This window comes from Sphaeramia orbicularis, chromosome 3 (genome assembly GCF_902148855.1).
Source record: "Sphaeramia orbicularis chromosome 3, fSphaOr1.1, whole genome shotgun sequence".
Taxonomy (NCBI): domain Eukaryota; kingdom Metazoa; phylum Chordata; class Actinopteri; order Kurtiformes; family Apogonidae; genus Sphaeramia; species Sphaeramia orbicularis.
The window spans coordinates 21,773,278-21,785,454 of NC_043959.1; the positions used below are offsets into that span (position 1 = coordinate 21,773,278).

Sequence of the window (12,177 nt, forward strand, 5' to 3'; positions counted from 1 at the left end):
CATGCTACTGCAGATCAGGTTTATCTAGAACAGCAAAGTTACAGTAATGGTATGAATTGCAGCGGAAGCACAAAACAACAAATCTATAAATATACAAGAAAACACCTTTGATCGCTGTCCACTGTAGTGACCAGTATGCATGAAAGGGTTAAAGGTGCGGGAGACTTTCGTGACCAATTTTTCATCAGATCTGTAAAACCTCAGTCATAGCCTAAGTATCACGAATCTGTAAGTCTTTCTGTGATTATTCACCTGAATCTCTTGCATTACGGTAAACAATTTCAAAGTGCCATCCACCATAAACAAACCATGTGTTTACAATCAGAGCCAGGATGTCACTCGGGCATCTTCGGAATTTTGTCGCGACGTGCATTGCGGGAAATGGAGGTTAGCGCAGCCACCTGACAGCGGCAGTTTCTGCATCGTGTTTGTTTCATCCATATAATATCATATGGTTGCAGCGGCAGCACGAACCTCCCTTTCCCACAATGCACGTCACAGCAAAATTCCGAAGATGCCCGAGTTACCTCCTGGCTCTGTTTGTAAACACATGGTGTTTTTATGGTGGATGGCACTTTGAAATTGTTCACCGTAATGCAAGAGATTCAGGTGAGTAATTACAGACAGACTTACAGATTCTTGATACTGAGGTTTGACAGATTTGATGAAAAACTGGTCACAAAAGTCTCCCGCACCTTTAAAGAAAGAAAGAGGGGTGGAGGCAGAGGACAGTCACTGGTATACAGATATAAAACTTAGTCCAATCTAACTTCCTCAAAGTATGTGAAACAGAGTCCAAGCACTTGAAAAAGTGTTCACAGAGCATGTCCTCACAGACCTGAGCTTTTCCATCTGTGTTAATGACAACATATCAGTGACCCACATTTGAAAAGGAGGAGGATTTGGAGACTTCCATTCTTTTAATATCAGCCTCTTAGTGATTATCGTTCTAAGTTCCAGTGGACGCTGTCATATTGCAGGTATTTTCCTGATAGTCTGAGAATAGCCAAAAATAGCAACTCCTGGTTCAGAGTGAAGAGGCCTAAGACTGGAATATCATCTTTACATGTGATTTACACTTCACTTTTATGCACATACAGTACATTTAGACCAGTAGAAAGCTTTACATCATTATTTATTATTTTTTTTTAATTGATTTATTCCAAATATGGAATTGCTACATACAAGCGTCCTGATTGCTACTAATTGACTTCTTTGCACAACATAATATAGAAATGAAAATTCAAGTAACAAAAAATAATAATATACACAAAAACAGAAAAAAAGAAAGAGTCATATTTGAAAAGGAGTGAGAAGAAGCATAGCTTATTAGCTCTCACGTCTTTGTCTAAACCAGCAATATGTACATATATACACATCCACATACTGTACACATACATGGCATGTACATACATACACATATATACATATACACACATATACATACCCATGCACATACACTACATCATTGATAAAGAATCCAACTACATTTAAACCAATAACATCTGATATACAGTTGTGGAAAATCTGTCAATGGAACAAAGTGAAAATTATCTTGGTAAGATTTCTTGAAATAAGATTTTCCAGATCTATTGTCTAAAATTTAGTTCTTATATCTCACTGAAAAGTTACTCTTTAGGTGATTATGTCTTATTTTAAGTGTGATGACATATTTTGACTAGAAATGAGAAAAATACACTTGGTAAGATTTAGATTTTTGCAGTGTGTGGGTCTGATTGAACCTTCAGAGGGCCGGTTTTGGCCCACAGGCCATATGTTTAACACCCCTGTTCTAAATGAATGAATGCATGTTTTTATTGTCATTGTAAATATACAATGAAATTGAGAATGTCATCCCAGAAAATAGCATAAATATAAAAATACTATAAAACAATTCAAAAAGAATAAATAAACCTGAGTGAAAACGGTGATAAAAAGACAATCACACACATTTTGCAGGTTTTACACAACTAAGTTTATCCATGTTAAGAGCAATTATGGCCATGTGTTGTTAAAAAAAAACAAAAAAAACCCCACATTCACATATAGACAGTTTTATACGATCACTATGGAAGTGGGTGCAGGTTTACAGTGACCCACATCTGTAAACTAGAGGAAACATACATACTTATTTGTCCCATAAACGGGAAGAAAGGTTAAAAATGACATGGAACAGTCTTACGCAAACAGAGATGATGCACGCAGGATTTATTGTCTGTTTACTTAAGTTAATGGAACACCATTTGCACAAAAAAGTCCTAAGGGATTTTCTGTTTAGACGACGTTAAACAGTCTTAACATGCAAATACGTGTATCCACACGCTGCTGCTGTTTTCACTCGAATAGTTCATTAAGTTTACACGCACCAGGACATCATCATGAACTCTGCATCACCTTAACGCTGCAGAAACGTCTGCATGATGATGCACTTTATCCATTTCAGGACTAATCATTTATTCTGTTATAGTGCGGAAAGTTTAAACATATCACTTCACTTCCTGTGCAGTAGATTTGTAGTTTCCTGCAATAAGTACAAGCAGTATTTTACTGAAGTCCACCTCCAACATTCTGTTTGTTGGTTTAGTGAAGTTCTAATGTCCACACATATGTATTTTTTCTCTGTATTTAGATCCAATCTGATGTATGTGAAGTATGAACAGCAGTAAAAACAACGGTTTCGGGTTAAAAACAGCTTCTATAAACCAAAGTGGTCATGTTTACTGTGACCTCCCTGTGCACTTAACATGTCTTGATTGTATTAAAGGCATTCATTTTCTAATGTTTTATACCTGTGACAAATTGAAGAAAAATACGGAAAAAGTAAGCAAAAATAAACAGGAAAAAACAACAAAATGAACAAACTAATCATCAAAATTAATAAATTAATCAAACAAAAAGGAAAAAAAATCAACAAAATGAAAAAAAATAATCAAGAAAAACTAACAAGACAGAACTAAATTGAACAAATTAGTTACAAAATGAATAAAATAATTAACAAAATGAGAAGAAATTACCGAAAAAATCAACAAAATGGACGAAACCAGGAAATGCAATCATCATGTTGAAACAGAGTAGAATGTATACCCTTATATCTTATATTTTAATGTTTTTTTTTATGTGCAGTCATACAATAATCCTCTGTTCTTACAATAACTATTTATTCAAATACAAATGCACTATTTTATAGACTTTCATTGATAGACACACTGTTAATATTCTATTCTATTCTATTCTATTCTATTCTATCCTATTCTTTTCTATTCTTTCATTCAGTCTTATTTGAACTCATTCATCCTGTTACTGTGATTCTTGTTGCAGTGTGTAGTTACGTTGTGTGACTCTGACTCAGTGTGTAATTGTTTTGTGACACTCTGACTCAGTGTGTAGTTGTGTTGTGTGACTCTGATTCAGTGTGTAGTTGTGTTGTGTGACTCTGACTCAGTGTGTAGTTGTGTTGTGTGACTCTGACTCTGTGTGTTGTGTTGTGTTTGTGTGGCGTTCAGGTCCACGTTCCAGCGAGGGTAACTGTATGCAGAACAACGGCGGCTGCTCTCAGAAGTGTCAGATGGCCAGAGGACTGGTCCAGTGCACCTGTCACACCGGATACAGACTGATGGACGATGGCAAGGCCTGCCAGGGTACGACAACGCACAACTACACACAGCAACACACACAGTCTGGACTCACACATCTACAGTCAGAAACAGAACATCTGGATCTGTCATTTACACCTGGATTGAGGAAAAAAAAATTTCAATCGAATACACACTTAATGTTCTAACATCTGCAGGTGTTAAACAGCACCAGGAAGTCTTAATGTTAGTGTTAGTGAGAAAATATTTACCAATGAAACATCAGCATGTGTTTTATGTGAAGGACTTAATTTTCTACCCCTCTACTGTTAGTGTAGATGAAAGTTTTGATACATTTCGTGTTTTTTATTTACAGCTGGAAAGTTCTAAAAGCAAATGATATAAAAATACTTCGCTACTTTGGCTCATAAGGTTGAATTTGATCTAAAACAAAAACAAAAAACAAATTATATAAGACATAATTTTATTTTGCCAGTGAGACGGCCTCTGGAACATTGTATCAAGAATTGGTAAAAAGGTTTTGCACCTGAAAGAAGTGTTTTAAAGATTTTTTTAAAAAAAAAAAAGCCCAAGTAATGATATTAACAAATACATTTTTTTGTATTTTATTTATTTATCTAGACAGGGACAATGCACAATACACATTAACCTTAAACAGGACAGATGTAGTGTGCCAGGTTGTAGCAGGAGTGCTAATTTCCACCTGTAGTCCGTGGGCAGGCTGAGGTTATTATTAAAATGGCAGACGCTAATAAAAACTAAAACATACAAAGAGCAGTAGAAGATGCATCAGGAAATATAGTTGTAATTTAGTGATCACCTGGTAGTGGTGATCTGGACTGATGTAGAAATAAAATTCGGAGTCTGTTTTGTCTGAGACTAAGACCTTCAGATCAATGTCATGTATGACAGGTGTCTTCTGTTGGAAAAAAATAGCACATTTTTGCAGAAATTCAATCATATCTGACTGAAAAACAGAAAGCAGTTTTGCATTCATTCATACTTTTCTTGAAAAGTTCTTTAAAGTTAATTTTAGCACCTGCAGACACCATGAAGTGATGACCACTGTAGACTCTTAATGTCCAGATGAGGACGATGTGTTCATTTAGAGACAGTCTGTGTCCACACCACTAGATGGCACTAAACCCTACACCCTGGTCCCTGTTTAAACTGATGTAGTTTATGTTAAAATCTAGAAGCCAGTGTAAATACATGCATTTTAGCTTCAGTTTAATCCATGAAAAGGTTGGATGTTCAGAGTTGTGATATTAACCCTTTAGGTGCCTAAGTGTTTTTGTTTTGTTTTTACAAAAAAAAAAAAAAAAAATTGATATCAAGATTTCAGAAAGCTGTATCTTGGAAGCGTTTTGAGACAAATTCATACTATAAATTACAAAAATATCGGGTATGACCCAAAGTTTATGATGGGAGTAAAGTTACTCATCTAATAAGCATATTGTGATGTCACAGGGTGGCGGCCATATTGGATTGTGTAACTTTTAGTACAATTTAACTTACTGAACATATTTATGTGGAAGTTTTCTTTGTGTTTTTGTTTTTTTTTGTCATCTTATCCTTAAAATAAATTAACTTAAACATCAGTAGAAAGTAAAATACAGTATGTTTTAGTATCGTTTTATCCAAGTAGTGGAGTAGACAAATCCGTCCTTATCTATCCAAACTCAAACTAAATAAACTTTACTTACTAAAGCAGCTCAGGACCACATGCCTTTAAACTGGATTTTCTTCTTCACTTTGAATAGAAACATGCCCTGAAAAGGTGTTAGGATTGAAGGGGCACATGTCCACCATCTCTTGGTGGGAGGTGGTAACAAGATTTGGAACTCTTGAGCTATTATGGTCTGTTTCAGTTATGTTGCTTGTTGCAATATTGCAACTTCGGCGTTTAAAGGGTTAAAATGGGAAAATACAGGGTTTTTTTGCTTTATTAGTTAAAAATATAACTGTATGAAGATCCTTTGTGGGTGTTTTTGCCATATGAAGGTTAACACTTCCATCTCTCCCCCTGTTCCTGTGTGGTCCGTTCCAGATGTGGATGAGTGTGCAGAAGAAGGCTACTGCAGTCAGGGCTGTACCAACACCGAGGGGGGGTTCCAGTGCTGGTGCGTTCAGGGTTACGAGCTCCGGCCGGACAAACGCAGCTGCAAGGCTCTGGGTAAGAAGACCAACTCTGACCGAGCGCTTGAATCTTGACATGCGACCGCAGAAAGTGGGCGGGGCTCTGGGGTTTAACCTTGACTTTGTTTAACTGTAACTGTATCCGCTGGGTCTGGACTCGTTCTGAGGGTCTGGTCTAGATTTAGATATGCGGCGGGGGTTGGGCTGCAGGTCTGGAACTGCAGAGCATCAATCTGTAGCAGAGTGGAGTTAAATCCAGGTCAGGACCGTCTGTCAGAACGCTGCCAGGACCCCGACCCGGCACCTTCACCAGATTAATGCTCACCGTTATTGAAACTGACCGCCGCTTTCTCCTCGTCTCCTTCGTCTTTTATACCATTCCAACTTTCACTTTGTTTTTTTTTTTTTTGGCCTTGGCCTGTTCCTGGTGGTTTTTCCTTCTGCTTTCCTTCACCTCGTCTCCGTCTCCTTCAGGTCCAGAGCCGGTTCTGCTCTTCGCCAACCGCATTGACATCCGTCAGGTTCTACCACACCGCTCCGAGTACACGCTGCTGCTCAACAACCTGGAGAATGCCATCGCCCTGGATTTCCACCACAGCCGAGAACTGGTGTTCTGGTCCGACGTCACGCTGGACCGGATCATGAAGGCCAATCTGAATGGCTCCAACGTGGAGGAGGTGGTCTCCACAGGTCTGGAGAGCCCAGGTTGGTTCGGTGGCCGATGGGAGGGAGGTTCAGCCAGAGGACGAAGGGATCGTTTATCAGAGATGCAATTTATTCACCTCTCCTGTTTTCTGTCAGATAGACATTCCCTCATCCATCACCATCTTTATATACAAGTTAACCCCTAAAGACCCAAACAGCCACTGGCATCTGCTGATCTCAAGTGTTTAATAAGTTCTCAACCACTAAACCTATCAATACGTGCAAATGATTGGTGACACAACACCTCATATGAAAGAACGAAAATATTCTATTCAAAATGCAACTGAATCAAAATTATATATAAATGAAAAACACTATTCCTATGTTTTTTTTGTTTGTGTAGAAACAAAAAATATGTTTTCAAAGCTTAAGATCAAACTTTTCTTTTTTGAAATAAATAAAATTAATGGTCCAGATTTGGCTCCATATAGATTGTTTGGGGAAAGAAAACAAAATAAAAAAACCTCCAAGTGATGCTGATGTGTGAAATATGTCTGTGTATATTTTAGTAATTAGATTTTCTTTTTGGAAACAAAAGAAAAACTAGTGGTTAATTAATTTTTGTTTTGAAATAGATGAATTAAAATTGAATTTCAAGGCATTTTTCTTTTTCAGTGTCAAAATGGATAAACCAAATTTAAAAAACAGATTAGTTTTCGTTTTCTCTTTCTAATAACAAAAAAGAAAGTTACTCCCTGACAGAAATGGAAAAACGGACCAATAACGGCTGTTTTTTTTTTTCAATTTTTGAGACTGGATGTTGTCATTTTTAAGGAAAGAGCACAAATGCCTCAGTCAAAAAGATTCTTACGAATGATGGGTTTGTAAAAAATCTGGACATCGTAGACATGGTCCCTCCACGAATGTCTATAAACTCCAGATTTCGTACGAACTGGAAGAGTCGTACAAACCCATCGTTCGTAATAATCTTTGTGACCTAGGCATTAGCGCTCTTTCCATGAAAATGACAACGTCCAGTCACAGAAAATGGAAAAAAAACAGCTGTTTTGGTCAGTTTTTCCATTTCTGTCAAGTAGTAACTTTCTTTTTTGTTATTAGAAAGAGAAAACGAAAATCAATCAGGTTTTTTAAAATTTGGTTTATCCATTTTGATACTAAAAAAAAGAAAAAGTCTTGAAATTCAATTTAAATTCCTCTATTTTTTAAAACTTAGTTTTTAGTAGATTTTCTTTGTTTTTAGTAAATTACAATGTATACATTTAAATACTGTTCAGTTAGTTTCTTTTCCTTTTTCACAGGTGTATGTGTGTTCCTGCAAACCTCCACAAGCAACATAGGATGGAAATTAAAGAAAACAATAACAATCACAGCAAACAAACAATGTCCACTTCCAAAAATAAGGCTGTTTGTATAAATCTTAGTCAGAGGCAGGATGACAACACCTTGATTAATAACATGGAGTTTTGCATCACCAATAAATAATATTTAATTCCTCTATTTTAAAACGAAAATCGGTTAACCACTAGTTTTATTTTTTTTTGTTTCTGAAAAGAAAATCCAATTACTAAAAGATACACTGACTGAAATAGTATATCAAAAATGCTAAATTTGGAACAAGTTAACAAATGAGATGAATTTTGAAAAGACGTTTTTGATGTTTTATAAGTGAATCAAAAATGCCTACCTTTTTGCTTGTATTTTCTCCGTTCTTCATCTCTGATATAAAACTGAATATATGATTTAAAAAAAACAAACAAACATATACAAGTAATAATAAAAACTGAGTAAGCTATAGTTGAAGGAAATTATAACCTGCATTTTTCACTATTTTCTCACATTTTAGAGAAAAAAAAACCCAAAAAGGAAACAGTCAGTTTGTTGCGACAGCTAAACTTTGGACAAAAACAGGAAACAAAACGTTAATTATTCATTAAATAGTGAATCAAATATTAAAGTAAGCATTGTTCAATAAAGTAATGAATGGGTTTTGTCTTTTTAAGGTGGACTGGCCATAGACTGGATCCACGACAAACTGTACTGGACGGACTCGGGGACGTCTCGTATTGAAGTGGCCAATCTGGACGGGTCGCATCGGAAGGTTCTGCTGTGGCAGAACATGGAGAAACCCAGAGCCATCGCGCTGCATCCCATCGAAGGGTGAGATCCAGAAACATGAGCTGACGCCTGTGATGGAGAAACACAAAGTATACGTAGAGAACATACAGTCCAATCCCTCTGGAAACGTCCCAGTTGTGGTGTAGAAGCAGAGCAGGGATTAAAGTTTGGCAGCATCACCGTGGCCACTGGCGAGCATCTGTGTGGAACCGAGGTTTCAGAAAGGGGCGGGGCCTGAGTCAGTTTCCTCTACGGCTTCATATCCTGCAGTGACAGGGGGAGAGTTTTGGACGAAGCCCCGGAGAAATGTACAGCCATGAAAACTCCTTGAGCTCATTAGGAGGCTCATTTACATGGGATAATTGAAAAATATGTAAAAAGTTAAAGTTGTGGTTTCCTCTGAGGTTGAAGAGGACAGACGACAAGGAATAGAATTAGAAAAGTTTTACTTCTTGACCTTTTTTCTTCCAGTTGAAGGTTTTTTTTCTGTGTGGTTTTTAATTATGATAATTTCAAAATATTTCCATATTAATTTTGTTATTTTCAGTCCTTATTAGATTCTTAATTAGCTGTTAACCCTAAAGAGAGTCAACCTTTACCTTTTATCTTAACCTTTTTATCAGTAATAACCATAATAATAAACAGAGACAAGATACAGGGTTGTTGCGGAAAAAGGTCTTTCCATTACAGTTTTGGCAAAACTGTCATTTTTCCATTAGGTACATTTTTATGCGCAAGTTATATTCGCACAAGTTATATTCGTGCAGTTTGACGGTCAATGGAAAAGTGACTGTTAACATCCATTTTGTGAGTGAGTGAGTCCACTTATGGAAGCTAAGGGTAGTAAAACAAAAACTGCAATTTCATAAAAGATATGTTAAAAATGTCAATAGCATGATGTCAGTAACATGTTTTTGAGGAATACCAGTAATATGAAATAATAACTTTTCATCATAAAGATATTGCAAGAAAACAACGTCACCGGGTCATTTTGACCCACTTATGCATCTAAGGTTTAACCCATAAAGACCCAAACAGCCACCAGTGACCAAAACTATCTACTGTTCTAAACTGTTTAACACCTGTTGAATGATCCACTAATTCTATCGATGCATGTAAATTATTGGTGCAAAATACAGTTTGTCATCTTTTCATGGTCATCAGATATGACCCATTTGGACATTCAGAGGCTCCGTAGTTACCATGGAAACACAGTCATCTTCTGCAACGTTGATTCACCAGTAAAACCCTTGGCGTTGGATCAATGACAGTGGATGGAGACACTGGGTTTATGTTCAGTTAATGATAGATTTGACTGAAAAAGTCACTTTTTCTTCAGTTTTCTCTGTTTTTTATATAATAACCCTCAAATTTAATCTGAGCTTTAATAAACATCTTTATGATCACCAAATTAAATCATGGAAAATACCTAAATTTGAAAAAATCCAAAATACAGAGGATAATTTTTATAGAATAAATGCTGATAAATCACTTAAGAAAAGTTAAATACAGACCAAAATTAATTTGGGAACTGACACGAAAGTAGTACTGAGTCTTTATGGGTTAAGAGTATTAAAAAATAACCTCCTGAGTTTAACAGACGTCATATGGCGTCCATTGGCTGTAACCGGTCTGTCTCGTGTCCCTCCCCAGTAAAATCTACTGGACGGACTGGGGAAACACACCTCGCATCGAGTACGCCAACATGGACGGATCCAACCGCCGCGTCATCGCAGACACACACCTGTTCTGGCCCAACGGCCTCACCATCGACTACGCCAGCCGCCGCATGTACTGGGTGGACGCCAAACACCACGTCATCGAGAGGGCGGACCTAGACGGGCGCAACCGCAAGGCCGTCATCAGCCAAGGTAAGCTCCGCCTCCTCATCCTCCGTCTTTATCTGTCGGCTTCAAACGTCACATCCAAATATTTAGTTTTCATCTCTTTTACTCCAGGGTCAGAGGTGTACAGACACTTTGTTCATATTTGTTGATGCTTTCTGTGATTGTGATTTGACGTTTAACCTCAGAAACTCCAGCGTATTTACGTTTTTTTCTTCAAACGCTGCGAGTGAGTTGGAGGGAAACAAAAGTGTTGGTGTATGGAGGTCTGGCCCCGGTTCAGATTCTCATTAATCACCGCTCACACAGTGGGATTCAGTAACACACTAAACGCTCCTTCATTGGACCATATGGACTTAATTTGGGACATATTTCCATCGAAGACTGTACGCATGTGCCCACCACAAAAATAAACACACACACAAACACTGTACATATACACAAACCCCTAAATGATAACCTGCAGCTCTATGTGTTTATGTCTACGTTTGGGCTTTTTAACCCTTTTTGGACGGTTCTGGCTCTGGCGCCACATTTTTTAATCTACCGTCATTCAAATCACAGAAACTACTGAACTATTTGCACCATTGACCAAATTCAAATAGCATCTGAAAGCATCGGAGCTTTCGGCTGTTCTACACTGGAAAAAATCTAACTCTTATCAAGTGTATTTTTCTCATTTCTAGTCGAAATCCAATCCATTTTTATTAGGGCTGGGCAAGTTACCGCGTTATTACCACGTTAACGCATTCATTAAATAACGCCGACAATTTTTTTTATCTCACGTTAATGCCGTTTTATTATTGTTCTGCCTTTCAAGCAAGTCTTAGTTCATGTATACTTACGGACTCTTATTTTGAAACTCATGCTTTTATTTTGGCGCTCCACACACACCAAGCACCGGTGCTCCGTGCTGAGAGGAGAAAGCCAGCGAACTTTCCAAGTAATGCTGAATCAAACTTTAACTCCTGCAGAAGCAACACCTGTATGTATCAATCATTCTGTTGTTTGCTAAATAATTTCACATGCAAACGTGCCGTTAGAAACATGTTTATGACGTTATTTTGGATGTGTTTATTACAGTGTGTTATTAACATGTTTAAGCTAATTCGTTCATGCTAGCAGTCACAGATGGGTTGCTAATTCTTTATGCAGGCTCATGTTAAGTTTATGTAAATTCATTGGTTGTGTTTAGGTATAATATGCCAGCCTTTGAACTAACCTTTACTTATTTACCATGTGATTGTTGTATTAGCAGTCAATTTAAGTTTATAATAATTACATCTATGCATTCTCCGTGAATATGTATATCATTAATAGACATAACTAATTGATTTATTTTGTTTTTATTTATTAGCTAGTTCCTTCTTATGTCCGAACTGACTACGGTAACACCGAAAGGACGAAACATATGTTAGTGACACTTATTCTCACCACTAGAGGGCCCCCTTCGCTTGCTTTTTTACAACCGAACATCACGTATTATTGGGCTTATTAGTATTAGTACTTATTAGTGGGTTTAAGACTCCTGTCAGTCACTCACAAGCAGAAATAAACTGGTGGGGACATAAACATGGAGAAAAGTACCAGTCTGTTCCATGGACATTTTCATTTTAAATTTCTTCAGACGATGGGGTTGATAAGGCCAAAGTTGTTTGTAAACACTGCAATGTGGAATTATTTTTTTATCACTGGAGTACTTCAAGTCTGAAATATCACTTAAAGGCTATACATGCTGTTGATGCCGGCAACCCCCCCCCCAAAATATAACTATGCGATTAATCGCGATTAATCACAGAAATCCACGAGATTAACTGCAA

At 37.2% G+C, this 12,177-nt stretch overlaps 1 protein-coding gene across 2 annotated transcripts in view; it reads left to right on the forward strand.

The window, feature by feature from the left end:
- Positions 1–12,177, forward strand: part of lrp4 (low density lipoprotein receptor-related protein 4) — a 274,143-nt gene that overhangs the window by 200,047 nt on the left and 61,919 nt on the right. For both annotated transcript variants that reach the window (XM_030130798.1, XM_030130799.1), the window contains exons 10-14: positions 3,504–3,638; positions 5,644–5,769; positions 6,207–6,437; positions 8,399–8,555; positions 10,167–10,384. In XM_030130798.1, coding sequence (XP_029986658.1) covers positions 3,504–3,638; positions 5,644–5,769; positions 6,207–6,437; positions 8,399–8,555; positions 10,167–10,384 — 867 coding nt within the window. The remainder of the gene's footprint in view (positions 1–3,503; positions 3,639–5,643; positions 5,770–6,206; positions 6,438–8,398; positions 8,556–10,166; positions 10,385–12,177) is intronic.